The following is a 27,742-nucleotide window of genomic DNA, read 5'->3' as shown; positions in this document are numbered from 1 at the left end:
TCAATAAGTGAAGGAAGTAAATTGTATTCTAAAATTTCAATGACAAAAATAACCAAAACACAAAAACGCAAATAAGTTTGGCCGAAATTCGGAGCAACAAAAAATTCTTCAAGCAACACATTGTACGAGTGGTGTCTTTTAATGTCTCCAACATGTCATGTCAACATAGTGAAACAACGATGCTTCGTCTTTGTGAGTTTTTTAGAAAATTCTTTCTTTGTTCTCTCCTATCCTGATTTGTCTCGCTTCTTTTTAGTGCAACAATTATTATTTAATATATATAGATTTGTGCTCATCTATATAAGATTTTTTGAATATATTTCTACAAAATAAGGAAAGTAATATTTACTTAGTAAACAAATTCTTTAAATATTAAAGATCAATCTAAATTTTAAGAAACTAAATATTTAAAAAGACAAAATCTTATCGGAATGAAAAAAATTTAAGAGATAAATTGTGTTTTATTCACACATTCCTTTCACACGGTATTATATCACTGAAACCTCAAATTGTGCAATAATTTGATTTAAACTATTTCAAGGCAGCATATTAATTTTTTTAAAAAATATATAAAAATAATAGTAATTGAGAAAATTTGTAATTTTAGTTTAATATGTTTGTCTATTGCTTGTTTTGTAATGTATAAGGACAAATTTCAATTTTGATAACGTATTTTCAAAGTTTTGACATTTTTAATCATTTTTATAAGTGTAATGACGTACTATGCAAATATCAACACTATATTAATGTCACACGAAGAATAGATTAAAACTACGAAACATTTAAAAAATAATCGGATTATAATTGAAATTGGATAAAAAAAAAAATGGGAAGATCCAAAAAGATATCAAAATTATATTCTTTCCTAATAATGAATCACACGTGTTGCATGGTTTCGGGCTAATATATTCACAAATTATGCGACGTTATATTAATTGAGAGGAGAAAATAAAGCAAAGAAAGGAGAAGAAAAAATATTGCTTTTAAAATCGGAAATAAATGAAAATCAGCACACGCCCGTTGCAGTATCCACTTTATTCCTCTCTCTCTTAGCTGTCTGTTCAATCTTCGTTTCCCGCTGCTCCGTGTCACTCACTCTTTTAATTCTTCCTTTTTCGTTCTCCCTCTCCTCCGCCTGTGTGTGTATCTACTACCACGCTTCTCTTTTTGTTAAACCCTAACTCCCCCCACAGGTCGGCTGTTTCTCTCCTCTCTCGCTCTCTCGATCTGTATGTGTGTGTTGTGTGGATTTGGAGTTGCGTTTTTCCCTTTTTTTTTGGTTTTGTTTTAATTTCGGTGAACCGATGCTTTTGTTGTTATTTAATTTAATTATAATTGGCGGTTACGGATTGGAATTCAATGAATTAAAGTGGAGTGATAGCAGCAGCTAGGATTATTTAGCACCAATGTGTTTGCTTCTATTGATTTATGGAATGAAAAGCTTGATTGTTTCGTTTGCTTTTGTGAATTGCGTCAACTGGCTTGTGCGAATTCGGGTGATCTGATTACCGTCGATGGATTATATTTCGGAAACTTGAATGAGAATGTCGTGGATTTTTATAAAGATTTGGCCTTTTTTTGGTTTTTGCTTGAAATGACTTGAGGAACTCGAATTTATGTTGGTTTTCTCCATTTATACTCTGATCTATCTTGTAAAATACATCTAGTTGCGGCTGATTAGGATATCTTTTGAACTTCTTTTTTTTTTGGGCATTCGAGAGTGATTGTTTAATGTTTACGTTGGTTTGTATGATGAAATGATAATATATAGGATTGAGATGTTATTTAGGCCAAATAATATTTTCTCATGACTGAAAATTTACTCTCTGGATAACTTCATTCATTTTATTATGTGATCCGTCATTAGGTAAAATATGTTTCAGTCGGTTTATTGTTCGAAATTACTTTGATTACTTGAATGGGATCATCGAAAATAACCCATTGTTCATTACTGAACTTGGGGGATACAATTCATTTGTAGATTAATATCCTAGCATTAATTTATTGTAGATCGGTAAGCGCTATAGGATAGGAAACCATGATTCAGGTCAAGGAGGAATCATGTATCCTGGATTCAACTAAAGAAGTCCGAATAGCCTCGTTTTCTTTGATCTCTGAGAGCAGTTGTGATACTGTTACTCCAAGATCTTCCTCTGACTCTAGGTAGGTGATTTTTAGTTATTTTAAATTTATGCGCTATTCTTCTCTCTGATGCTACAGCTATGGTAGATTAATCAAATATAAAAGTATATTGTTGGTTTTGCATATAATTTAAACTTTTTTGGCTCGATTTTTCTTTGTAGAAAGGTTTATAGCTGTTGAGGTTGTTATTTATAAGGACATGACTGAGGCAGTGCAGTAATAACCTTTACAGCTATTTGTCCTTGTAGAGTGTGAGTCTGTGTTGCCTGGCCGATAATTTCATTACTCAAGACCTTGGTTGTAATATGTTTAGATAGTTAAACCATTTTCCAGTACCAGTGTTCGACCGCCCCTACCTTTGTCTAAAACAATCTCTATAGGTGGTCCGACGCTATCTGACGGGCTAGACGGGCGAGCAGGCGGTGGAGGCGGGCGAGCAACGGTGGAGGCGGGCAAGCAGGCGGTCGAGGCTGTCAATCAACTGTCAAAGTCAAATAATTTTAAAAATTAGTCAAAGTCAATCAGTTTAAAAAAACCCTAAATATAATAAAAACATCTTTCATTCTATTTTGTATTTACTGTAAGTTTTAAGTGTCCACCATCAGTCACAACCTGCCTCAAACCACCTCCAAGAGTCGTCCCTATCAGCCACCACCTTAATTATCTTTTTAGTTTGCATTTATATATTTATTTGCACTTTGTCTAGATTGTATTATATTGTACGAATTTTTTTTATGCATAAAAATTATTTAATTACATATATACATAAAAAAATGATGAATATTTGTATTACATTGCATGATTATATATAATTACTTATAAAAAATGATAAAAAAAATTCAACCGCCTAGGCAATGGGCAGTCAGTGCTCAGGCGGCTGAGGCAGTAAGCGGTCACCGAGCCTCTCGCCACCGCCTCTGGCCATTTACAAAATTGTGCAGTACTCTGTAATTCTATTGATATGGTACATGGAGAAATTGATTGAATAGGTCAATTGCCATCAAAGTGCTGCACACCTATTGGTTGATCTTTTTGCACCATTCTTTCTTCTTTTTCACATGGTCCAGTGGTCGAAGAAGTTCTGGTTTGACAAGACGACGCTTCTCACCTGCAGGCTGGACAACTGATGAGGTTTGCAACTAGACTCTCGAGTATCAACATTTAAATAATTTTTCCATAAGTGCCCAAATCTTTGAGTTTTAAATAGGCTAAGGATTATTGGTTGTGGGTTTTACGAAGTAAAAGTAATTGGAAGCCACTTATCATGGATCCTTGGCTAGAAGAATTAGGAAATGAATATGGACTATCTGTTTCTTCTAACCACTGTAATAAAAGTATGTGATTTTTCATTTTGTGCTGCTCTTTAAGATTGTTGATGCCACTATACAGTCTGGCAAGTGAGTTTGCAATCAAACAACAGGAAACATCCAGAGAAAGGGATATATGCACACAAAATAAAAAATTTGTTGCAGGTACCTAAGAATTATGCTTGCAAGCAGCTGACATGATTTCATATTTTGACAGGATAAGCTACTAGCTGAAGTAGTAAAAAAGTACAATGGAAGAAATTGGAAAAGAATTGGTGGGTGTTCATCTTTTCTTTTTTTGTTTTATTTTTTTTTTCTGCATGTATTGTGGCACTAATCCTTACACCTGGCCTTTGTAATCAGGTTCGAATTTTTTGGAATTTTATTTATTAAAACCTTTTATTGTAATTTGTAACCATTGAATTATTGTCTTTTCGGCCTTTTTAATGGTGGTTTGGGTTTTTTTCTTAATGCTCGAAAGAGATGTAGGGTTAATAATTTATTTTGTTGTGATATAAGTTACTACATAATTGGATTTTAGGGATTAAAAAATGCTATTTTCTGGGGAAATTCAGCAGCAAGTGGCTGATCTGCTTGGACGATACCCATTTCTTGGGTATTTAATGGCACTGGTTACTATCTCTTGCCAGTAGCTAAGCCCTAATAGTATATTCATATGGTGAAGATACATCTATATGCAATCTATTCAGTTGTCGCTCCCAACGTTCCTAGCTTATTGATCGAAATTTCTCTTTTGCAGCTGAATGCATTTCCGGAAGGACAGATGTTCAGTGTTTGCATCGCTGGCAGAAGGTTCTTAATCCCGATCTTGTCAAAGGCACATGGACGAAGGAGGTTAAACAATTCTCTTGACTGGCTGATTATGAGTGAACTCATGAACCCAAAACCCTTGCTTATTTCAAGCCTGTGATAATTTATATTTTATCATAATGTGCATTATCTGAAACTTCAGGAGGATGATCTCATTATTGAGTTAGTTGGGAAGTATGGCATCAAGAAATGGTCAGCTATTGCAAACTGTTTACCAGGTCGTATTGGAAAGCAGTGCCGGGAAAGGTGAGTGACACTTATGATTTAAGACCGTTCAAAATAACTAACTAAATAAATCAATGAACAGTTAAGATCTTGTTATTTTGTGATTAAAAGCAGACAATTTCTATTATTAGCATCCCGGTGTCTTTTAAATACATCTCACGGTGTACCAGGTTTAATTTGCAAACACTTCCCAGGGCAGGTGGATGTGCATGCATTGAAATGTGGTGATCCAGCTTTGAGATCTTCTGTTAGGCCCTCATCTAACCAAAAAATTTAGTGCTTTCTTTTAAAAATCATTGACTCCCTCATTGTAGTAAACATAATCGGTTTTTCTCTGTAGTGAATAATTGCTTGTGAATAAATGCTTGCCATTCTTGTTTTTATGCATCAGAAGTCAAAGAAACTCTTATTATTTTGGTAAAAAAGTGTGTATCGGCTTTGGAAATGGTAAATTAGTAAGCTAGCCTATGTGCACCTTGTTTCGAATTTTAAACAGGTAACTGTTTGTACCTAGCTGTGCTATGATTCTTCAGGAACTATGTTTAAAGGCCCAATTGCCATAAATAACATCTCTTTTTATTTCCTTCTATTTCTTGTCATCTTGTTCTGCTGGCGAATGTGAGACTTTTTCACTCAACTTGATTGTAATTTGTAAGGTGGCACAATCATCTGGACCCGGCAATAAGAAAGGATCCATGGACTGAAGAGGAGGAAGCAATTCTTGTTTGTTGCCACCGAGTGTATGGTAATAAATGGGCAGAAATTTCAAGGTTTCTACCGGGAAGGTATCTATATTTCCATAGAAGTTATTATGGAATATTTGCAACTTGCTCAGCAGATTTCGCTTCCGATATGTATACCTTGCGAAGAGAAACAATTGGGTTGAAATATTCAATACTCAATCCATAAATCTATTAAATTTTCAAGAAAAAGCACACACGTAATAATAAGAATTGCCGAAGCGTACCAGAATCCATTGTTTGTTGTCAATTTTGGGCAATGTTCTTCAATTTGCGGGTTTCCTTCTTAAACCAGAAAATTTTGTTGATGGGGTACGAAACAAAAACAATTTTCTGCAAAGTCGGACCATAACCAGTGTTTTATAACTGCATAAGTTTGAATATTTCTAATTTGGCCCCTCAACAAATTAGAAATTGCATATGTGATATCCACACAATAATATCATGACAAGTAAGCCCTTAAGTCAATTCTTTAATTATTAGTTATGTCGCATCAATTTATGACTTAATTAATTGATGATATTTAAACATATATAATTACAGCTATCGCCCCAAAAATTCCAACACCTTGTGGCTCTAATCTTTCTCACATTGTGTCTTGATCGTCATCTTATCTATATTAAGGATGATGTCTGCTGATTTTTTAATTTGCTTGTAGCTTTTCATTTCTTTATTCTCAATTGTTTGTTTATCAAATGTTTATCTGTGCAGGACCGATAATGCTATTAAAAATCACTGGAACTGCTCTGTCAAAAAAAGACAGGATTTAAATTTTCGTAGTTTCTCTGCCCTGGAATTTCTTGAGACTTCATCTCCTAACAACGGCAATCATGAAGAAATACCAGGATCCAAAAGTTATTCTAGAGTAGCCCAAACTCATGGTAAACAAGCTGGATATCCTAATTTTTGCAAGGGTACATCAGATACTAGTCCCACTCACCAGGGACATTGCAAATCTTCAGAGGGGTTTAGAAATGTAACACCCCTAAATTGTGTTGAATTTAGTTTATTAACAAATGTTAAAAGTGACAAATCTGGAAAACCATGCGCTGGAAGTGTCAGTTCCGCGTGGCAATCGAGAGATTCTCTGTCAACCAACTCGTTGAACAGTATTGCGGATTCATGTCATCAAAGTGAAAAATGTCATGCTATTCTTGAGGTTGATCATGCAAACAAATCTGAAAGGATGTTTGGACCTCCTAAAAGACCTAGGTGTAGCCCATGTGTTACGGATATGAGGTCTGAAGACTCTCCACTTGATACCATTTTAAGTCTGTCTATTGGCGCGTTCGAAGAAGTGAATCGAGGGGCTGGAAAAAGAAACAAAGCATGTGAAAGATCTCAATTTGCTGATCATAAGGAGAATGACCTGGGTTGCAGGCCATCGCAAGTGAATGATTTAGTTGTTTCAAATTCAACTGGCAAGAGCATTGGTGTAGAAAACAGCTACCAGCATGGTCATTCCTGCCTTGCGAACCTGTCATTAAGTATCTCTAGCTGGCACTAGTTGTCCAGAGTGTATGCTAATGAAGTCAGCAATTACTTATGAAGGCACTCCTTCCATCATAAGAAAGAGAATTTCTAAGGAAATTCAGTATGCAAATGGCCTCAGCACACCAGTTCATATCATTTCAAGCGCTTCCTTCAGTAATGATGCCAATGGCACCGACTCGATTACTGAGAAGGATTTTGTGCAATCCATGGTATCTGCATCTGGAAAATCAGTTCCCAAACAAGCTTTGGAAAGGCGTCTAGAATATGCATTTGATTTGGAGTGGGATTCAACCACTGTTGGACGTGTCCCTGAATCTACAACTCCATCCTCGAACCAAAAATCTGGCGAGGATATTGCATTGCCTCCAAGAAATAAGTGAGTTCAAATGCTCATTTTTTATGTTTATCTTTCCAAAAGGAATATTACTCCATCCAACCTCGATCTGTTTTGCTTACTGATTCAATTTATCCTACAGGGACAAACAAACAAACTCGGGTTCCAAATAGTTTTTAAGGGAGTACTATTATCTATGTATTCTGATGCATGGATATGTAGATTGAGCCTATATTCTCGTTTCTTCAGTTATTGCCTCTTGTTTTTGAAGTTTCTTGTATCATTCACTTGCCCGCCACAGACCTGACCTCTGTAATTATCCTTTATCAACAGGATATGAAAGGTTATTCATAAGTGAGACGCGATTCAGCTACAGATCTACCTTCGGTAACTTCGCTGAGGAATTATCTGATCTGCCTTGATTTAGTTCATTACTGCTCCGTTTTAATTCTTCTATTATATAATATTTTTCAGCCTCATAATGGAAACGATGATACAAAGCTAGAGACTTCACCTGTTCGTTGCCAGTAATTTCAACAGCTGAACTTATAGGGTCAAGTACTAGAATTTTCGTGTTTGCCTATATTTCATTAAGATCCTTGTGGGAAGCATGTTGATATTTGGAGTCTGTGTCAATAACAAATAATTTCTGGCTCGAGATGGTGTGCTAATGATCAATAGAAGGTGAGATCTAAAGATTTTGGTGGAAAGTTGTTTGAAGATATAAACAGATTTGTTTGAAGAAAGTTGATAAAATTTTGCCGACGCTGATTGCTAAATCAAATATATTGTACAACTCTGCTCGAGGAAAAGTTTTTGTTTTATGTATTTGCGCTTACAGAGAAATTAACTTTCTGAATAAAGAAAAGCCAATGATTTGTAGCATAGTAAAGAAAAATCAATTATTTATAGTTCATGTAGCATAGTAAAGAAAAATCAATTATTTATAGTTCATTTGGCGCTCGTGTATCAAATTTGGATGAGATTTTTTGTTCAATAATCACTTGGTTTGGATTCCAAATTGTAAAGCTCGATTTTAGTTTAATTTTTGTCTTTCTTTATTAAAAGTTTAATTCTTTCCCTCTTTTTACTCAGATTTGAATATTAGTCAAGCTAAGGCGAACTTGAGATGTATGATTTCATAAAAATTAAATGATTGAGTTTGTTGGAAAAATCGAATTATTAAGAGTGCAAGTACAATTGGAATGATGCACATGTTGTATCAGAGTTTTTATAAAAAGAAAAAAAATTATAGATAAATTATCTCTTTGAAAGATCTTCCAAAATATAGAGTTACATGTTTATGGGCATCGTTTATTTTAATGACTTGATTACGTGTCTCGCCGACCACTTTAGATTTAGACAAAAACTTGTGTGAGACGGTTTCACGGGTCGTATTTTAATAGACGGATATCTTATTTGAGTCATACATGAAAAAATATTACTTTTTATGCTAAGAATATTATTTTTTATTGTGAATATCCATAGGGTTGACCCGTCTCAGAAGAAACATGCTCTTAGATTTATCGACGGTTTATTTCATTTGGAGGATCCCATTATTTGTTCGATTAAAGTATACTTTGAAGTTAAAAAGATTAATATACTAATATAATAAAATTTAGTATTTTTATGCCATTATAAGACGAAGACATATTTAAGAAAATAAAAAATATAAATCAAATAGATAAAAAAAAGAAAAAGAAAAATGGATAAATCAATACACCATGTGAAGAAATTATATTTTACCAAGCTTAATTTTTTACTGGAGATTGCAAGTAATCTCTACGGAATTGGAGTTGATATATTGTAGTAACTTGGCCACGGTTTTATAAAAACCGCAAGAAAATTACTATTTATTTAGTCGCTAAAAAAATCGTGTTAAATTAAATTTAAAAACCATGGGCAAATTAGATTAGCGACGATTTCAAAATAAAACGTCACTAATTTGCCCACGATTTTTAAATTTAATTTTTAGCGACGAGATTATAAAAACTGTCGCTAAAATTTGCGACGGATCTAACATTCCGTCGCAACATTAGTGACAGAATATCAAAACCGTCACAGTAATTATATAACGGCGATTTTGCCAATAATTCCGTCGTCAATTACGGTGAAATTATTTAACCTATATTCCATCACAATTTTGAATTTTGAAAATCATATTCAAATTAGTGACAATAATCGTCTATATATATCCCTCATTACACTTCATTTTTTTCAGGGGTTTTGAAATATTTTCTCTGGTATGAACGCTTTTTGACCTTTTCCCCCCAAATTTCTTGATTTTTAAATTACTGTAAATTGTTTTTTTGTTGTTTAATTTTGCAGATCTAGTTCTCGGCTTCAACTTTCTAAGCCACGCTTAAAAAAATGTTTTCTTTCATATATATGTTTGTAGATATATAGATGCATATGTTTTGGAATATATAGATAGATATATGTATTTATTAGATGTATATATGTAGTATAAAACTTTTATAATTGTGTTAGATGTGTACATGCAGTATAAATCTTTCATGTCATATATATTTTATTGTTAAGATGCATGTGAAATTCTACCACTTTATGTTAGATTATTTAATATATGTAGTATTTAATTGGATGTTAGATTTAACTAGTCTATATAGATAGATACATGTGTTATAGTGTATTTATTTACGTATGTATTTAATTTAAATAATAATAATTATTATTAATGTACTTAATTTATATTATTTGCAACAATTTTGAACAAAAAAATTTAATAACAACCTAAAAATAATTTTATATATTTTGATCAAATATTAAATGGCAAAGTGTGTTGCTTGTGCAACCACAAAAAATGTCAAAACAAAACTTATTTACACGACGATACAATTAAAGTACACTTAGGACGATATGTTCGTTGATGAGCGATCACGACGTGTGAATGTAAGTTTCATTTTCAAAATTTATTGAAGTAATTTTATGTAATAATTCTTAAAATAATTATAATTCAAATAAATAATATAAAGTATATTCATCCTTGCAGGAAGTTATGTAGACATATATAGCTGAGTCGTTGACGTCGTACGAAGATGAGACGATTCTGGAGGCTCCTAGTATACATGATGTCAACATAATGTTCAAGTTGGTGACCGAGGGGCCCAAAAAATGCATGTATGGTTGTGGATCCATGACTTCCACGATTTATCCTGAAGATAAATCTCCATATCAACGTGAAAGTTCTAGTAGCACTGGAGTTCAATGACAGCTATGAGTGAAGATACCCAGAAATTGAGGGAGGATTTAGCATCAGCAAATGCACGGTTTGATGTACTAGAGATGAAGTTCAACGAGTCCAAGAAGGAGAACGAGTTGTTGAGGACTCGAATGCCTTTTTTGGAAGAGTAAGCACGTCTACTGGTTGATGGTGTGTCTCAAAAAGCACCTATGCAGCTACCCTTGCAGCCATACGACAGTGCCTTCCACCCACGCAGCTCCTCCGGCAGCGGCCACTTCACAATAGGAGGATTACACAGCGGCCGCTTCGTCACGAGACCATCTCAGGACACGAGGATGGTGATGGCGACGACCACGATGATTACGACGACGCGGAGACCAAGGCATCATAGGATTTTATTATATTTTGTTGATGATATTTATTGCACATTTTAGTTTAATATCAATCGATTTTGAATTTTTTTATATAAAATATCAGTCGGATTCAGTTTGATATATATTGGTTTATTGTTATTTTTTAGATTAATTTTAATTTAATTTATTATGTTTGATAAATATTTATATAAATTATAAAAAAGTTTCAAATATCAATAATATAAATTCTATATATAAAAGTATTGTTTATACAAAATTTAAATATTATAATTTCATTTAAAAATAAAAAATGTAGCGACGTTTTAAAAAAAAATCGTCACTACTTTGATTAATTATAAAAAATTGAAATAATATTATTTCATTAAAAAAATTATAATAAATACTTTAGTATCTAAAACCGTCGCTAAAAGTGGTGACGATTTTTCAAAAACCGTCGCTAATTTTAGCGACGAAATGGTTTTTTAAAAAATCATTACCACTTTTAGCAACGATTTGTGAAAATCCATCGCTAATTTTTGCGATTGTCGCTAAAATTTGTGACGGGTTTTAGAAATCCGTCGCTAAAATTAACGACGTAATTTTTAACCGTCACTAATCGATATATTTAACAACAATTTTTGAAAAACCGTCATTAATGATCGGTCGCTAGCTTCTTTTAGTGTGGATTATTGGAGGGTGCAAGCAGGGACGGATCCAGGAATAAAAGTTGGGGGGGGCTTGAAGTCAATATGATAAGTTATATATTATTAAAAAAAAATTTACATTATATCGTTCAACGAAGTTGTGCCCTACGAGATTTTAAAACATAAAATTCATCAATAATAGAATTTACATCAATATGTTTAGCTAAATCTCGTTCAATACAGAGTGTCAAACAATCGGCAAGAAAGTCATCCTCCATTTTATTGCGAAGTGCCGTCTTCACATGCTTCATTGCTGAAAAAGCCCGCTCAGTAGTGACAGTAGACACAAGTAATGTCAAAACAAGATGAATCAATCTAGTCAACATAACATAAACACTTGACCGTCCACTCTCGGTCAATTGCTGACACAACTCAACAAGTGTAGAAACCTTTAAATTCTGCATCACATCAAGTTTATAATGTATCAATTCATACTCCAAAGCAACAATTTCTTGATCTGTGAAATCTCCAGGATAAAACTTCTTCGCAAGCTTGCAAATATCATCACTGTTAAATGAGTCAAATGAATTTTTAGGATCTAAAGCTGTACTAGGAGAAAGAAGTTCCACTGATGACTCATTGAACCGAGTATTTAACTCCATCAAAATGAAATCTATTGCTGCATTAAAAACATCAAAGTGGTAATGATGTTCTATTGTAGTTTTCCGACAGGAACGTCCAATCTTATATAGACAATCAAGGTCAGGTACATCAATTTCATTTCTTGAGCAAAAAACTTTAACTTCCTGAAGAAATTCATTCCACCCACATTCTCTAAATTCTTGAAGGCAAGTTTTGGTAGTAGTGACAAATGTGATAGCAGTCAAAATGTCTTGAGATTTTCTTTGAAGAATTTGACAAAGAGTATCTGTTGTTCTCATAATTTTATGCATTAAGTGCAAAATAAACAAAAATTCAAAGCTTGCCATGTTTCTGTAAATCCCCCGAACTTCAGCCTTAACTCTTCCATTTGGAGAATAATCACTGAGAACTTCAAAAACTTTGCAAGTTGCAGTGTACATACCTATCAAGCTTTTTACCGAATCATAGTGAGAACTCCAACGAGTAGCTCCTGCTCGTTGCAAATTACCAATCTGGTTTGCACCACTTCCGGAAGCACGTTCTCCAATTGACAACATATACTCAATTTCATTTCTTTGTGCAGTATGTAATTCAGCAATGCGCTTAGTAGAAGAAGTGACAATATTAACAATATTGTCCAAATGAGAAAAGAATTCCCAAATAACACTAACATCCTTAGCTGCAGAAACCAGTGTCACTTGTAAACGATGTGCAAAAAAGTGGACACAGTATGCATAGGGACAATCTTTGAGAAATAATGCTTGAAGTCCATTCCACGCTCCACGCATATTGCTAGCACCATCATATCCTTGGCCTTTGATTTTCTTAACATGGAGATCATGATGAACAAGAACATTTGATATCTCATTTTTCAAATTCATTGAGGTAGTGTCACTAACACTTTTGATGGCAAAAAATCTCATGATTGTTCACAAACCTCAATATAATGGCCATTTGCTCTCGTTTAGATATATCTCGGGCTTCATCAACAAGAATACATAAGTATTTATCTCCAACTTCTTCACGAACCATCTGTCGTACTCTATTGGCCATAATATGTAAAATCTCTTTCTGAATTTCTGGAGCATATATTTGGCATTTTTTGGAGCATTCTCAAGCACAACTTCATCAATTTCTATATTCATTTATGCAAAAGCCTTCACCAATTCAAGAAAATTTCCACGATTAGATGAAGATAGAGATTCATCGTTACCTCTAAAAGCACAACCTTGAAGTGCTAGCCAACGAACAGCTACAATTGAGGTGCTCAAACGCAGACGATTTTTCTCTTTTTCCTCTTTAGATTGTGCATGCATCACTTTATCAATATGTTGTGAGAGCCTCATCAAATTTTCAGCCCTTCTCTCACACATAGTATGAGATGAAGAAGCTGCAGAACCAATATGGGCAAGAAAAGCACATGTTTTTCCTTGGTTTACCCTTTTCCAATTGTCAAATCCTTCATTGACCAATGCCGAGATATTAGATGAATTAACATCATTCAGGAAAAGAAAACAATAGAAACAATATGTCTTATTTGTTGAAGGCGAATACTCCAACCAATAAAATTTCTAAAACCATTTTTTCTGAAAACGACGATTCTGGCTTCCAAATTTTGTACCTGGATACTCCAACATATCTGGTTGATAAGGCCCCATATTTAGATATGAACGTCTTATCTCATCTCGTACATTAACATGATATTCACATATCTGTTTTCTTTTTCCCGGATCTCGTTCAATAAAAGTAGACGAAGACTATGATCGTCTCTAGGAGAGGAACATGAAGGAATTTGGATATTGGGAAATAGAAGACTTTCACTGGATTGATGTTGCATTATAACGACCGTAGGAATTGAAGTATCTTCACTAGCTTGAAGATCTCTCTTCTTAAAGAAAGAGGATATCAATGTTTTTCCTTTCTTTGCAGCAGATTGATATTCCATTTTGAAATAGTTCAATTTATAATCCTAAACAAGAATAAAATAATTATTAAACAAATAAACAAGTAATAGTCAATCAACAACTCAACAACAAACAATCAAGAAACCACAAATCACACACAGAGAAGCTATAAAAAACAAAATAAAAAATGTATAGCCGATTCTTACCTGGATTGTTGCCTTGCCGATGAGCAATTCGATTTCTTCGGGAGTCCGCAATTCTATTCTGTCGCTAAAGGGCTTGGGACTTGGGAGAGAAATTTTGTAGAATTGAGGTGGGACGGATCAGAGGATATGGGATGAATTTGGTCTCATCCTTGTAAATGGACGAGACTTGATTGGACTAAGACATTGATGTACGACGGTTTTTGAAACAACCGTCGCTATTAGCAACGGTTTTTCAAAAAACAGTCGCTAATAGCGACTGTTATTAGCGACTGTTTGAATAAACCGTCACTAGTAGCGACGGTGTAATTAAAACCGTCGTCGATCCACATCGGCGGCGGTTTTACTAAAACCGTCGCTAAATTATTAAAAAAGTGGGCTGAGCTACAGTCCAGTACAGCCCTAGAATACATCCGTCTCTGGGTGCAAGCCACACCTAATATTCTTAGCATTTTTACAGTGTCAGCAAACCATACACAACAAATCAATAATAATATTTAAAGAAATTAAAAAATTAAATGTTTCCACATCGTTGACTGCAATTATGTAGAAAAAAAAAAGACCCCACATTGTTTGGCCAACCTATCCTTAAAAATAGAGTTAATTTAACATGAAAATTTGAGGAAATTGCCTACGACCCTTCGTTGCAAGAAAAAGGTTATGTATGCTACAGAAATGAAAAAATCTGACAAAAGACAGTCAGCAGTTGCAGAGATAGCCAACTAACTGTGGTCCGTGGAAGAGTTATGTCTAATGCTACAGTTTCAGCCTATACATCGCCACAGCCACAGCCACCAACACCGTCACCTTACTCATTCTCAATCGCTTCGACCAGATGGAGCTCCAGGCCTCCTATTCAGGTCATCAATCTGGTTCTTCGGTTTCTGGCACTCGTTTTGGCCTTCGGCTCTGCGCTCTCACTAGCAGCAATATTTCCGAGAAATTCCGAGCTCAAAAATCAATCCTCCAGATTCTGCAATTATCCTGAATTACGGTAAGCATCAGCAACCACTGCAAAAAGCCATAAATCACACATGACACATACAAACACAACTTGCACAAACATGCGCAAGATTCTTTTCATTGTGTTAGCATTCACTACATAGATGAACATAAAATAGTATTGATATCATGATAAATATATATACATATATATTGACGTCGATATCAAAACTATGGGCTAAAATCTTTATTCATGTATTAAATGCAAGCAATTTGAATGACAGTAATAGGAAAATAAAATACTAAACATACGAATATTGATAGCTTAAAATCCTATGAATCTATGATAAATAAGTTTTAACAGTTATTTGGTTTAACTATGGGTAGGTACTGCTTCAGTGTGAACATCCTTTCATTCCTTTACACAGCTTATCAGCTCTTCAAATGCATTTGTGATATTGCCCATAGAGGCATTTTCATCTCGGATATGGTATCTGACTACATCAGCTTCATTTTTGATCAAGTAAGTGTACTCTCAATGAAGACCATAACTTCATTAATACGAATTCATTAGTCTCCGCCTCTGCCACTTTAATTGTACGCCTGCACACAGAAAAGAACACATTAAATTCAAGTTTTATGTTGGGACATTTCAAACCAAAGAAATATATCAGTTGGCAACAGATATTTTCAAAATCAAAAGACTCATTTTCAGGACTAACGTAACCTAAAAATATATACAGATAAGTACCCTCATGTTGTCCGTATTTGCCAACTTGTATGTGTCTTTTCAGAAGTTGGACTGCACGTCCTGAGTTCAATTCAACATCTTATGTTTAATCCAACTTCAAAATACTAAAAGCTCAGAAGGAAAAACAAACACTGTCCATTAATCAAATCCTCTATTCATAAGAACATCTTCCACCACAAAAACCAATAAAAATAAATATAAAAACCCACCCAATGCAAAAAATACTTAGAAAACGAAGGCTTTATGAGAATAGAAACCACCCAAACTTGATGTTCTCTCTCTTTTTACGTGGAGTGTTCAAAATAATTATCTCATCGCCCATGTAATAGTTGGCAGGGTATCTCCTTATATCATCGTCTTCTGTAGCCGTACCAGCCATACAACAGATGGAAAATGGGAATTCACTTAGGAACGCAGCTGTGGTCTCTGTATCCATGTCTTTCGTTTCATTCTTAATTTTTGTAGCCAATGCATGCCTTTCAGGCTACAAACTTTGTAAGAGGATTACATGGTGATTCTGCATTATGCAGGGAGCCAAGTACAGTTTTCTACATCATGTATATCAATTTAAATGTTTAGTGGTTGAACTATGCAGCAAATGCGTTTCAATTTCATCCCCCTTCAGATTAAGCTAAAGACATCGACATGGAATGAAATTTACCAAGCCAAGTTTGCAAGCTGTCAGCTATAAAAAAAGACTGACATTTTACATTAACGTTGAACTATTGGAAAAATCACGAGTCGATTAGTTGCACAGATAATCAAACCCAAAACTGTGGTCTGGATAGGAAGAAACTTAAAAGCCACCATATATCACAAGATTTAATCAAAATAATATCATTACCTTGAAACATCTACTGTGATTTCAACTTCAGTAACAAGTTTTCCCTCTGTGAACTCACAAGACTGGATTGTAACCCCAAGCTGCTTCTGCATCCTTTTCACTACAAAGACTTCTCACTCCTCACATATGGTGACTACAGTTCCTTTCCTGCCTAGGCGTGCTGTTCGACCAGCCCGATGCGCATAATGAATTGAATCAGTCGGAAAATCTAGATTAACTACAAGATCACATTCTGGTATATCTAATCCTCTAGCAGAAAGTTCATTCGTCAACAACACCCTCACATCCCCATGTCTGAACCTTTTTAAGATGGATGACCTTGCGAGCTTTCCAAGATCTCCGTGAAGTTCCACTGCTTTCATTCCACGAGCCTCTAACTTGAACACGACATCTTTTAGTTGTTTAGAGTAGTTCATGAAAGCAATCACACATTTCGCCTCAAGGGCATGTATACATCTTCTTAACATGTCCACCTTGTGCTGTATCCTTGTGACAGAGTAATAGTGTTTTAGTGAAGGTGGTAGACTCTGAACTGGAGCTTGAGCTTGCAAGTTTAAACCTGGGCTGGAATCAGAAAGCATTCCTGACAACTCAATCGGAGCAGGACTAGGGGATGATTCAAGTGGGACTACACTTTAAGCCCGGAGAAGAAGTGGATTGCACCCCCCACTTCTAGCCACTCTCATCACTGAAAATGGTATTGTTGCAGATATCATTATAGTCTGACGCTCCACTAGCCTTGCTTCGGGACCATTCATAGCATGCAGACCAGCACTAGATCTCCGACCAACATGCTCCAGTATATGATGCATATCCTCCCTAAAATTGGTCTAAAACTAACTAACTGCAGTTGTGTATGAAGCTTTCCTCCTGCGCTTACTTCCGCAATCCTACCTGGTGTCCCAACAACAATGATTGGCTTATTCTTCTTAAGTGCCTCTTCCTGTCTCAACTTGTTTGCACCTCCTACAAGCTGTTGAACCAACCTCTTATCCGCAGGTCCAAGTAGCTTCTCAACTTCTCTCACAATCTGCATCCAAGCTCCCTAGATGGTGCCACAATCACTGCTGCAATATTCATCTTATTCTTATGTCCATCATCCTTCTTTGGTGCCCCCACTTTAGAAAGTATAGGAAGAAGATATGCCAGTGCTTTTCCTGAACCTGTGTAGGACTGAATCACAGCATCATGATTATGAAGGATTACGGGAATCACTGCAGCCTGGACATCTGTGGAACTTTATAACCTTCATTATCTAGCCTCTCAATTTATAAAGGGGGAAGGTGAAGCTCTGAGAAAAATTTTGCAACAAAGGGAGCCAATGCCTCTATATCAACTTTCTTTTTCATCTGCACCGCGTTATTTTCTCTCTGGCCAACTTTCTTTTCTCTCCTCTTGGGGACTTCAATTGTGGAAATCCCAAGATTAAGTTTATTTTTCTCATTTCCCCTGGTTGTCTCCGCTTTATCACTCAAACCAAGTGTTTTAAGAGTTAGAGGCTCATTCCCATTACCAACCGACAAATAAAACGCACGCTTCTGTACAACGGTGCTACCGATGAAAATCCCGAAACTTTTCCAAGAGATAAAGAATCACCATAAAAAAGAAGCACCCTCTTCGCAGATAAAGAATGCATTGTTCTTCGTGACAAATTGATCAGTAGCAACGAAATCTACTCGACGTTGCAGTACAGGCCCAAAGATGCAACAATTTCTTGAAAATTTGCACAATAAAGTTGCAAACCAATTCTTACAGTTACCGTAGCGTTTGTATTGATTCAATCTCTAGGCATTCCGTCGACTTACAATTAAAAAGGAAAGAAAGAAACGAACTAAACTTAAGATTAAAGCAACGACTAGGCCATGAAAAACGATTTTATGTCAACTAAATATAATGAATGAGTTCAAAAAGATAGTGCTGGGTAAATTTTGTGAACTAATTCATGACAAAACAACTGAGTGATGCTATCAAACAGCTTGAATGCAATCCACGGTTCCACATATTACAACAACATAATTCATTTGTTTGTATTCTGACGCACTCGAGCTCGCACAAATCTACGTACATTCACAATTATATGTTCGTGTGAGAGACAAATACCTAAGAAGGAAGATGATGGAGTGCAGATAACAGCAATGGTGAATGGAAGGAAGCCTGGTAAGCTCAAGAATTCAGAATAAAGCCCCAAATTTTAGCTAAAAGATAATTCTGCAGTAAGGAATATTTTTTAAAAAAAGACCTTTTGTTCGAACCAATTTTTAAAATTGAGTTTTTTGCTTTAAAAATTGTTTTGCTATTGACATTTAAAAAAGTACAAGAAGAAACTAAATTCAAATTTTTATTTGAAGTTCGAATTACTTATTCTTATTTATTAATTGAGAAATATTATTTAATTATTTAATGATAGAAACGAGTAGCAAAACAATTGAAAAAATTAGGGATGTCAAAATCAGACACGATCCATCAACTCAACACGGTTCAATCTGAAAAAAATTAGATTTGAGTTTGGGGTTTCGGGTTTAGGTCAGATCGGGTTAGACCCAATAGCTGACCTAGAAAAAAATGATTGGGTTGGGTTGGGTTGAGTTCGAGTCAACCCAGGTTGACCCGAAAATTTTAATTTTTTTAAAAAAATATAATTAATAAATATTGAATACATTTTTATATATTGTATATCCGAAAAACTATTTATTGTATATTTATATCATATATTTTCATAATTTAATATTTATTTTGAATATTTTTTTATTTTTTAAACAATTGTTTATTTGATTTAGTAAATATATTTTATTTTTCTATAATTAGACTTTCAAATTTAAATCATATATATGAGAGAGATTTTGTTATTATGTGTAAATTAAAATATTATTATTATTATTATTTGAATTTTATTTAAAAAAATTATAAAATTAAAAATCGGGTTAACGGGTTGATTCGGATTCGGGTTGAGAGTTTTCAGATTGGCTCGGGTTGGGTTCATGTTGAGCAATTTTTGAATAATACTATTGCTCAACTCGACCTAGTCCTCACAACCCTCTCGAATTGACACCATTAGAAAAAATTGTGATTTGGGTAATGTAAGTTGATATGTTTTTTGTTATTTGTCAATGTTTGTTTTTATCTATTAATTTGGATTTTTTTGTGTTGATCACTTTTTCTGCTCGAAATCACTAAATCCACTAAATGTTACTTATTTGACACCGATGCATGTTGCCAGAATAAATTTATATTAACATATTAAAATATATCTCAATAAAAATAAAGAGAAACAACAAATTTTCTACGATTTTTAAATATTGAGTGTCGTTTTTGTTCTTATTTTGTCTTTTATTTTTGTTGAGGTTTATTTAAATGTATGTGATATGGATTTATTCTTGCTAAAGAAGCTAAGTAAGAAGGCGCATTCGATCGTTTATTTGGCTTATAGTGAAAAAAAAATAAATAAAAAAAAATCAAGTTATTGGATGTAAATCAAACATCGACAAATTACATGGCTAAAACACAAAAAATTAACTTACAAAACTAAAATTATAATTTTCCCAAAAAAATTCACCGACATTCGGAGTGATCATGATTTCAATTTTATTAAAATAACTATATCAATCGGTCTGGTTAGCCCGGTGTAATTGTTAAAACATATCAGTTCTCTTAAATTGTTCGACTAGATTTGCTCTATTTTTTTCAAAATCAACTTGACTAATCAGACAAAACTCAAAAGGATTTTTTTAAAAAAGAATATCATTTTGGCTACTTTGGTTTTGTGAAAATTCCGTTTAGTTTAACACCGAGGGTCCCAAATTTGGACGAGAATTGAGATTCGAGACTTAATTATAACATCGTCCAGTTGAAAAAAAGTCGATTGTTGTACTATTTTAAATATTTAAGTTGATAATTTGAGAAGCCATTATTCCAATTATACTCGGTGCAAAAATATAATTTGTTATAGTTTGGGTCTAACAATAGTTTACAGTATTCAGAATAGAAATCTCAAGCTACAATTGCATGTACACATATGCATTGACAGTAACAATTTATCTGCTGATGCTTAAGCTGCTGCAGAAGAAGCCTTCGATTGAACCCATTCCACCAAAGCTTCTCGAGTCGCGAAAAAGAAACCAGCTTTCTCCTCACTTTCCCTAAAAGGGACTCCAAGTTTCTCCACATGAGAAGCAAAGGCACTCCCTAAACCTTGAGAAAACTTGTGAGTTCCAGCTCCTGTGTTGGCCGAGAATAAAGCGGGTAAAGTTTCTTGGTGTTCGATACTTTTAGCCAGAGTGCCCATCCATTCTTCGAATGCTGTATGAGCTGCACCAACAGAGAGAGATCGAACGTTTAGTCGCCACTCTTCTTCGGTTTTCGTATGCAGACCAGGATATAGTCCATACACAGATCCCATATACAAAAGCTCGTGTGCTCGTACATGGAGATTTCTGTTTCGACATATATCAATCAAACAGTTGCAGAATGGTCTCCTAGCTTCGACTAACGTGCTGTTTAGTATGCTTTTGAACTCTTCTCTGATAATGTCCAGGTTAGTGATCTTTTCATTTGACATTAGCCTGACTAAAGCAACCAATCTCGGGTTTGCTAGCTCTAAACAAGAAAGGACCTTGTCGGCATCGTCCCCATCGCAGTATGACACAACGGATAGCAAGCACCCACACAACCTATCATCTGGCTTTACGCCTGAGTCCACTGAGGTTTTGAACACCTTAACCAAATCATCGATCTTCTTTGCACGTCCCAAGCATTGGATCAAACAAGTGCACCCCATGACATTGAGATCCACACCAGCCTTGGACATTTCCTTGAACAAAACCATGGCCTTATCAACGTTTCCTCCACTTCCATAAATATTAAGCATGGCTGTGTAGCTCCAACAATCCGGCTTGCTTCTCTGGGAACCTTTCATGTCCTCAAACAGTCTCTCGCCCTCTTCTACCAACCCAAGATCCGCACACATACTCAACAATGTATTGTACAAAATGAAATCGACCGGCCATCCTTTCAACTTCATTAGTTCCCAAAGCTCCAATGCATCTCTAGCCCACCTAGCCCTCCCATAAATCTTTATCAATGCAGTCAACGTCTTCTCATTGGGGGCGATCCCCAATTCCACCATTTCCTCAAACAAGCTTCTAGCCAAGCCGGGCTTTCCAACCTTACCCATTGCCTGCAACAATGTGTTGTACACAACCAAATTTGGTTGCACTCCAAGAGACTTCATTTCCTGCAAAACATACCGAATCCCATCGTAATCCCCTGCCTCGCCAAACATCTTACCAAGAACAGAAAAAGCAATGGGATCAGGCGTCCACCCACTAGCTCTTCCTTTCTCATACAGACTCAGCACCTCCTCAACCTTACCCAATTTTGCATACACGTCCAAAACAGCAGAATAAGTAACTTCATCAGGCATCAGCCCCGTCTTGTACATCCTCTCAAACCATTCCACTGCCTTGTCGAAAATATTACATCTTTTCGCACAAGTAATAATAGTTGAATAGGTAATGTTATCAAGCTCAATTCCTTTCTCGATCATTTCAAGTGCAAGATCCTCAATATGCTGAAACTGTCTGCCAAACCTCAAAGACTTCATAGTAACATTGTAAAATATTGTTTCAATGGGAAACAAATTCTGGGATTTCACCCAATTGAAGAAAAGAAGCGACTTTTGCCATGGCCTCAAGCCATTCAGCACTAAAAGCGTATTTTCCCTACTGGGTGCAGTTGGAATTCCCTCAACAACAGCCAAGAATTCAGATTCCTCACATTCATTAAGTTTCTTGGAAAATTCTCTCAAGTCTTTGATCTGTGGATTGTACGAATAAGCAGAGCGTTTGTGGCGATGGAGAGAAAGAACAGAAGGCTTAGGCTTGGTGGGGTTAACCCAAGTGGATTTGGGCTTGGATAAAAGCAGGGTTTGGTTTGGATTATCAGAAAGAAGTGTGGTGGATAAGGGCAAAAGCTGCTCCACCAAAGATTGATTCTTTTGCTCTTGGGCTAAGGCGGAAGGTGGCGGAGGTGCTCTCTTGCTTGAGCTGCAGAAAACTGTGAATCTTTTCTTATTGGGAAGTTGAGAAGGGGTGGTGAAGGGAGGAGGTTGACGGTGGTTGGCCGCAGAAGAGTGGTGGTAAGGTGATGTAGAAATTTTTGTGGCCATGGGATGGAAGAACAGAGGTTTTGGAAATTGGACTGGTGAGCATAATTATAATTTCCCCATGCTTGTGGATATGTTTGTTGTGCGAGATGTTTTATCAAGCACCTTCCCTTATCTGCATTGGAAGGAAATAAAGCAAATATATGAACACACTGAAGATAGAAAAGAAGTGGAGTGATGTGTGTGATAAATTGCCATTTAATAAATAAATAAATAAATAAATGGTAATTTGATACATTAGCACAAATCTTCTTGTAGAGCAGCTTGGAATGATACACGAGGGAATTGATTCAACAAAATCTATATGAATATAGATCTTTTCGAGAGATGTCACATGTTTATTTTCGTGAGACGGATCAATCTAATATGCACTTATGAAAAATAATATTTTAAAAATAAAAAATAATTTTTTTCATAAATCAAATCGAATAAAAAACTCGTTCACAAAATAACATATGTGTCATTCTTATTGTTATTTTAGCTAAGTTTGTCAGTTGCACTTACATGACTGTCCGTTGCTTTTCAAAGAATGGAGAAAATTTTGAAAAAGTAAATGACAGAACATGATTTTCCTAAAATATTTCATCCAATTTATTTATTTATATATATATTTGAAAATAAAAATATTTTTTACTACGTTATAGTTATGAATAATTACAATTTAGTCACAAAATGACAATATCACCCTCGATCTAAAAAATAATTAGGCCAACACACCATAAATTTTTTTTTAAAAAAAATCTTATTTAAATATTTATTTTAATTAATAATAAAAAAATCCTATGAAAATCATATTTAAGTTATTAACTAAAATATAATCTCTAAAATTTTATTAAAAAATATGCTTTTTTCCTCAAGAAATGATAAACTGATATGACACTAGTGAGTACACGATTATTACATAGCACATGCTAGTGATGTTTCTACGAGCACTGGCTCATTTGGTGGCTACGCTAAGGGGTGGGAACTCAAGATTCCAAAAAAACTTAAAATTCATCTTCGGAGTACAATTTTCAATGTCTTACAGTACGTGCAAATCTCATGTGAAGAGGAGTCATAGTTGACATGAACTGCCCAAGATGTGACACACCCGGAGGATCTGGTCCTGCAAATATGCCCACCAAATTTGGAAGAAGACATATTTATGATCGAGTTTATGCGATTTCCATTTGGGATCTTTTGGGGACTTATTCAAATAGATAGTGGAGAATGGCACGGGGTGTGATTTGAAGAGGTATCTATTGATATGTTGGAGCTTGTGGTTTGAATTTATTCCGAGCTTATGTTCGTCACCGGAGGATGTTCATGCCTGAGTAGATAGGACAGGGAAATATTCCAACCATGACTCATAGTTCCATCCCAACAGAGCTAAGGAAATCCGATTGTTACCTTGACAACCGCCTCCGATAGGTGTTTTGCAAGTGAATGTGGATCTTGCAGTTTTTTAGTCTCATGATCATTTTGGTATTGGTATAGTTAGCAAAGATAACTAAGCTAGGACTTCTACTTTTTGAAGGAATCAACACTACAAGAAATTCCACATTCAACCACACTCAAAAGACAACGGTTTTATCAGAAACCGTTGTCTTTTTCCTTTTGACTATGGTTTTAACGAAAACCGTTGTCTTTGTGATTTTTTTCCTTGTCAAAGATAATAATTTTTTAAAAACCGTTGTCTTTTATGGGTCAACGACAACGGTTTTAGCAAACCGTTGTCTATGGGCGTGCTTTTTGGTTGCTAAGATAACGGTTTTAAAAACCGTTGTCTTTGTGCTGGTTTTTTATTAGCTAAGACAACGGTTTTTGTTAAAATTGTTGTCTTTTATGGGTTACGACAACTGTTTTTATACCGTTGTCTATGAGCGCGTTTTTAATAATACCGTCATTAAATTTAGCGACGGTTTAGACCGTCGCTAAATATAACGACGGGTTAACCAAAACCGTCACATGATTTAAATTAGCGACGGTGTATCTTAAACCGTCGCTAAATTTAAATTAGCGATGGATTTCGTTAAAACTGTCGCTATTAGCGACGGTTTGATCATAACCGTCGCCAATATCAATGGTTTAATATACAATCGTCGCTAATAGCAACAGTTTAGGATTAACTGTCACTAATAGCAACAGTTTTACCAAACTCCGTCGCAATTTGTCTATAAATATCCGCATTTTCAGTCCATTTTCCTCCACACCTCTTCACAACACTTAAAATTTTTCTTTCTTATACGATTTTAGTAGTTTTTTCGCTTCAATTTTTTGTAAAATTTGAAGTATTATTTAAGATCATGAATATTATTAACATGGTCATATTGTAATTTTTTATTAAATTATAAAATCAATTTTTTTTAATTCTCCTGAAAATGTCAGCGACAAATTAAGTTTGTTTACCGTCGCTAAATTAACGACGGATTTTCGAAAACCATCGCTAAAATTAGCGACGATTTTCAAAAATCCGTCGCAAATAAAACCTATGACAACAGTGAATAACTGTTGTCTTCGATCTTACTCTTTAACCACAGCGCCTTTAACAACGGTTTTACAAGACCTACGATAACGGTTTTCACCGTCATCTTTTACTACAAGAAAAACACGGATTAGAGACCGACAAATCGGTCTCTATTCGGTCTCTACAGCAAAATAGAGACCGATTAGCGACTGATTTGGTTGGTATCAATAACATTAGTCGCTAAATGTGAGAGACCGGTACGATTAATCGGTCTCTAAATTAGCGACCACATTTATTTCATTGGTCTCTAAAATAGAGACCGAAATATTATATGCGGTTTCTACTTTAGATACCGACTAATTAAAGTTAGCCTCTAATATAAAGATCGATAAAGTAGTTCGGTCGCTATATTAGAGACCGATGCAACACAATCAGTCTCTAAGTTAGAGACCGAATTTATGAAATCGGTCTCTAATTTAGATATTGTTTTTCCTTTCCAACCTCTGTTATTTACACCAATCCAGGCACAACACAATATGCGAAATCAATCAATATAACCCTCCAAAAAGCACAACAAAATATTAACATCAATACAACTATTTCAATTCACAACTTATCAACATCAAAATCAATACAAATATTTATACCAACTATTAAAGTATCAAATATAAAAAACAAATGTCCATTCATTCTACAAAATGTTCAACCACTTCCAAACATTTTCAAGTCAATCTAATCGAAACTCAAACTTTAATTACTGGGACGGTGTCTAAGGAGCTTGAGTCTCATCAGAATCTATAATGAGTGAAGAAAAGTATGAAAAAGCAGAAGGACGGTCTAGTGTTTGAGAAAACACCATACGAGCCATAAATTCACGTATCTTTTTCTCCAATTCAGTAACTCGAGTCTTCAAATTTGCATTCTCTGCTCTCAACTCTTGTATCTCAACACATGAGCTACTTGGACGAACCCTTCCAGTAGAAGCAGACGTCGCATGAGGAAAGACAACTTTTGCTTGTGAGCCAAATCCATGAATGCATCTTTTCTTCATCCCTCCAATAACCTCGTAATATATGTCTCAACATCCCCCAACAGGTTTTTGTCCTAAATAAAGGTTTTGCAAAACTCCATGTGAAATATAATTTTCTCTTTTCGGTGATCCCTTGCTTTGGCTTTTATATACATTGTGGAAGCGGCAACATGAATAAGGATTTTCATTACAAGAATTTGTGTGTCAATTTCTCCGGAAAGAACTCAAAAGAGGGGGGAAAAAATCTTAAAATTGAGAAAATTACCTCTAATAAGAGAATGGAGGACACTGTTGTAGTCGGCGACGACAGTAGGCGGCCGACGATCGCCGATGGTGTTGGAGGAGTTGAAATCGCAAGTTTTGAAAGATGACCAGAGCGAGAGTAGGGGTTTAAAATAATTTAGGTTTTATTAGAGACCACTTTCAGATTTCGGTCTCAAATTAGAGACCAATACAATATCTCGGTCTCAAGTTAGAGACCTAATAAAAAATTCGGTCTCCGATTGAGAGATTGATAAAATATTTCGGTCTCAAATTAGAGATCAACACAATATCGGTCTCATATTAGAGACCGTTACAATATTACGGTCCCAAATTAGAGACCGCGGGAATATTGTGGTCTCCAATTAGAGACCGACTTAATATCTCGGTCTCAACTTAGAGACCTTAGTAAAAATATTGTCTCCAATTTGTGAGTAGAATAAAAAATTGAGGTACAAAAATAATTTTAAATTATAAACATGATGAAAATAAATTTAGCGATCGATATTGAAAGGAATTTTATTCCTTGTTATAGTTTTCTTTTCTATCTTTAATATTTTGCCTTTCTAGACATGAGAATAATCTCGAAATTGACAATATGATCTCATGTAAATCTAATATTTGATATGAGACTACATTTGATATGACTCATAATATCCTTAAGATGTGATATCATAATATCTTTGAGATATGATATCACAATATCTTTAAGATATTATACTTGTTTTAAAAAGAGTTTGTTTCCTAATGAAATTGTGTTTCTATGTTAAATAGGACTCAAAGGAGAAGAAACATGCGAGAGGACGATATAGAGCATAAAACTTTCGGAGAGACAGAGATGCATTTGTACGAAGAAAATGTTTTCTGATTGAAGCAATCTCGCATCGTTGATAAAGTGTTGCTGTGAAGTGCTGACAACATCTGAAGACAACACCTAATCACTGTTTTGATTAGTACGCTGATTTTTGAAGACTTTTTCACTTCTCAGTTGATGCATCCTATGTATTTTGGTTATACGGTTTGTTAGAGGTTTAGGATGCAATTTGTTACTCGCCTTAATAAGGGAGTTGTTTTATTCTTTCACTAGTATTGGTTTTTGTAAACTTACAAGTTTTTCTAGTGAATTATTTTGCCCTGAGGCACCGCACAAGTATTTTATACTTGTGCATAATTTATCTCTCGTATCTCGTATTGTTATCATTCAAGTTGCGTGTTAGTGTGTCAAACTATAATTTTCCGCTGCATGTTGTCGTGGGTGTTACAACACCTACGCACAACACCTACATT

The 27,742-nt window shown here is 35.0% G+C and overlaps 3 protein-coding genes and 2 pseudogenes across 3 annotated transcripts; 2 read left to right on the top strand and 3 right to left on the bottom strand.

Annotated features, from left to right (window-relative positions):
* Positions 1–1,003: 1,003 nt before the first annotated feature.
* LOC142542870 (uncharacterized) lies at positions 1,004–7,783 on the top strand (annotated as a pseudogene).
* A 3,531-nt stretch (positions 7,784–11,314) lies between these two features.
* LOC142541778 (uncharacterized) lies at positions 11,315–12,946 on the bottom strand. Its single transcript, XM_075648242.1, has 3 exons — positions 12,852–12,946; positions 11,482–12,808; positions 11,315–11,365 (listed from the first exon to the last, which is right to left on the bottom strand). The coding sequence occupies exons 1-3, from the start codon at positions 12,944–12,946 to the stop codon at positions 11,315–11,317; spliced, it is 1,473 nt and encodes a 490-aa protein (XP_075504357.1).
* A 1,579-nt stretch (positions 12,947–14,525) lies between these two features.
* On the top strand, positions 14,526–16,265 carry LOC142542869 (CASP-like protein 4A4). Its single transcript, XM_075649750.1, has 3 exons — positions 14,526–15,015; positions 15,351–15,486; positions 16,044–16,265. The coding sequence occupies exons 1-3, from the start codon at positions 14,768–14,770 to the stop codon at positions 16,227–16,229; spliced, it is 570 nt and encodes a 189-aa protein (XP_075505865.1). The 5' UTR covers positions 14,526–14,767; the 3' UTR covers positions 16,230–16,265.
* On the bottom strand, positions 15,429–18,751 carry LOC142542868 (DEAD-box ATP-dependent RNA helicase 47A-like; annotated as a pseudogene).
* Positions 18,752–20,464: 1,713 nt separating this feature from the next.
* LOC142542866 (pentatricopeptide repeat-containing protein At5g46580, chloroplastic-like) lies at positions 20,465–22,848 on the bottom strand. The gene has a single exon (XM_075649749.1). It carries the CDS (start codon positions 22,719–22,721, stop codon positions 20,604–20,606), a length of 2,118 nt encoding a protein of 705 aa, XP_075505864.1. The 5' UTR covers positions 22,722–22,848; the 3' UTR covers positions 20,465–20,603.
* Between the last annotated feature and the right edge of the window lie 4,894 nt (positions 22,849–27,742).

Source organism: Primulina tabacum, chromosome 4, assembly GCF_025594145.1.
Source record: "Primulina tabacum isolate GXHZ01 chromosome 4, ASM2559414v2, whole genome shotgun sequence".
NCBI lineage: Eukaryota > Viridiplantae > Streptophyta > Magnoliopsida > Lamiales > Gesneriaceae > Primulina > Primulina tabacum.
This window is presented reverse-complemented; position numbering and strand designations above follow the sequence as displayed.

Excerpts from the sequence above, each read along its gene's own strand:
- LOC142541778 (XM_075648242.1), bottom strand. The coding sequence starts at position 12,946 with ATGGTTCGTGAAGAAGTTGGAGATAAATACTTATGTATTCTTGTTGAT. Across the intron at positions 12,809-12,851 it reads CAAATGGCCATTATATTGAG|TGACACTACCTCAATGAATT; the intron begins GTTTGTGAACAA and ends CAAAAGTGTTAG. Across the intron at positions 11,366-11,481 it reads ATTTAGCTAAACATATTGAT|CCCCCCCCAACTTTTATTCC; the intron begins GTAAATTCTATT and ends ATTGACTTCAAG.
- LOC142542869 (XM_075649750.1), top strand. The coding sequence starts at position 14,768 with ATGTCTAATGCTACAGTTTCAGCCTATACATCGCCACAGCCACAGCCA. Across the intron at positions 15,016-15,350 it reads TGCAATTATCCTGAATTACG|GTACTGCTTCAGTGTGAACA; the intron begins GTAAGCATCAGC and ends AACTATGGGTAG. Across the intron at positions 15,487-16,043 it reads TCAGCTTCATTTTTGATCAA|TTGGCAGGGTATCTCCTTAT; the intron begins GTAAGTGTACTC and ends CCCATGTAATAG.
- LOC142542866 (XM_075649749.1), bottom strand. The coding sequence starts at position 22,721 with ATGGCCACAAAAATTTCTACATCACCTTACCACCACTCTTCTGCGGCC.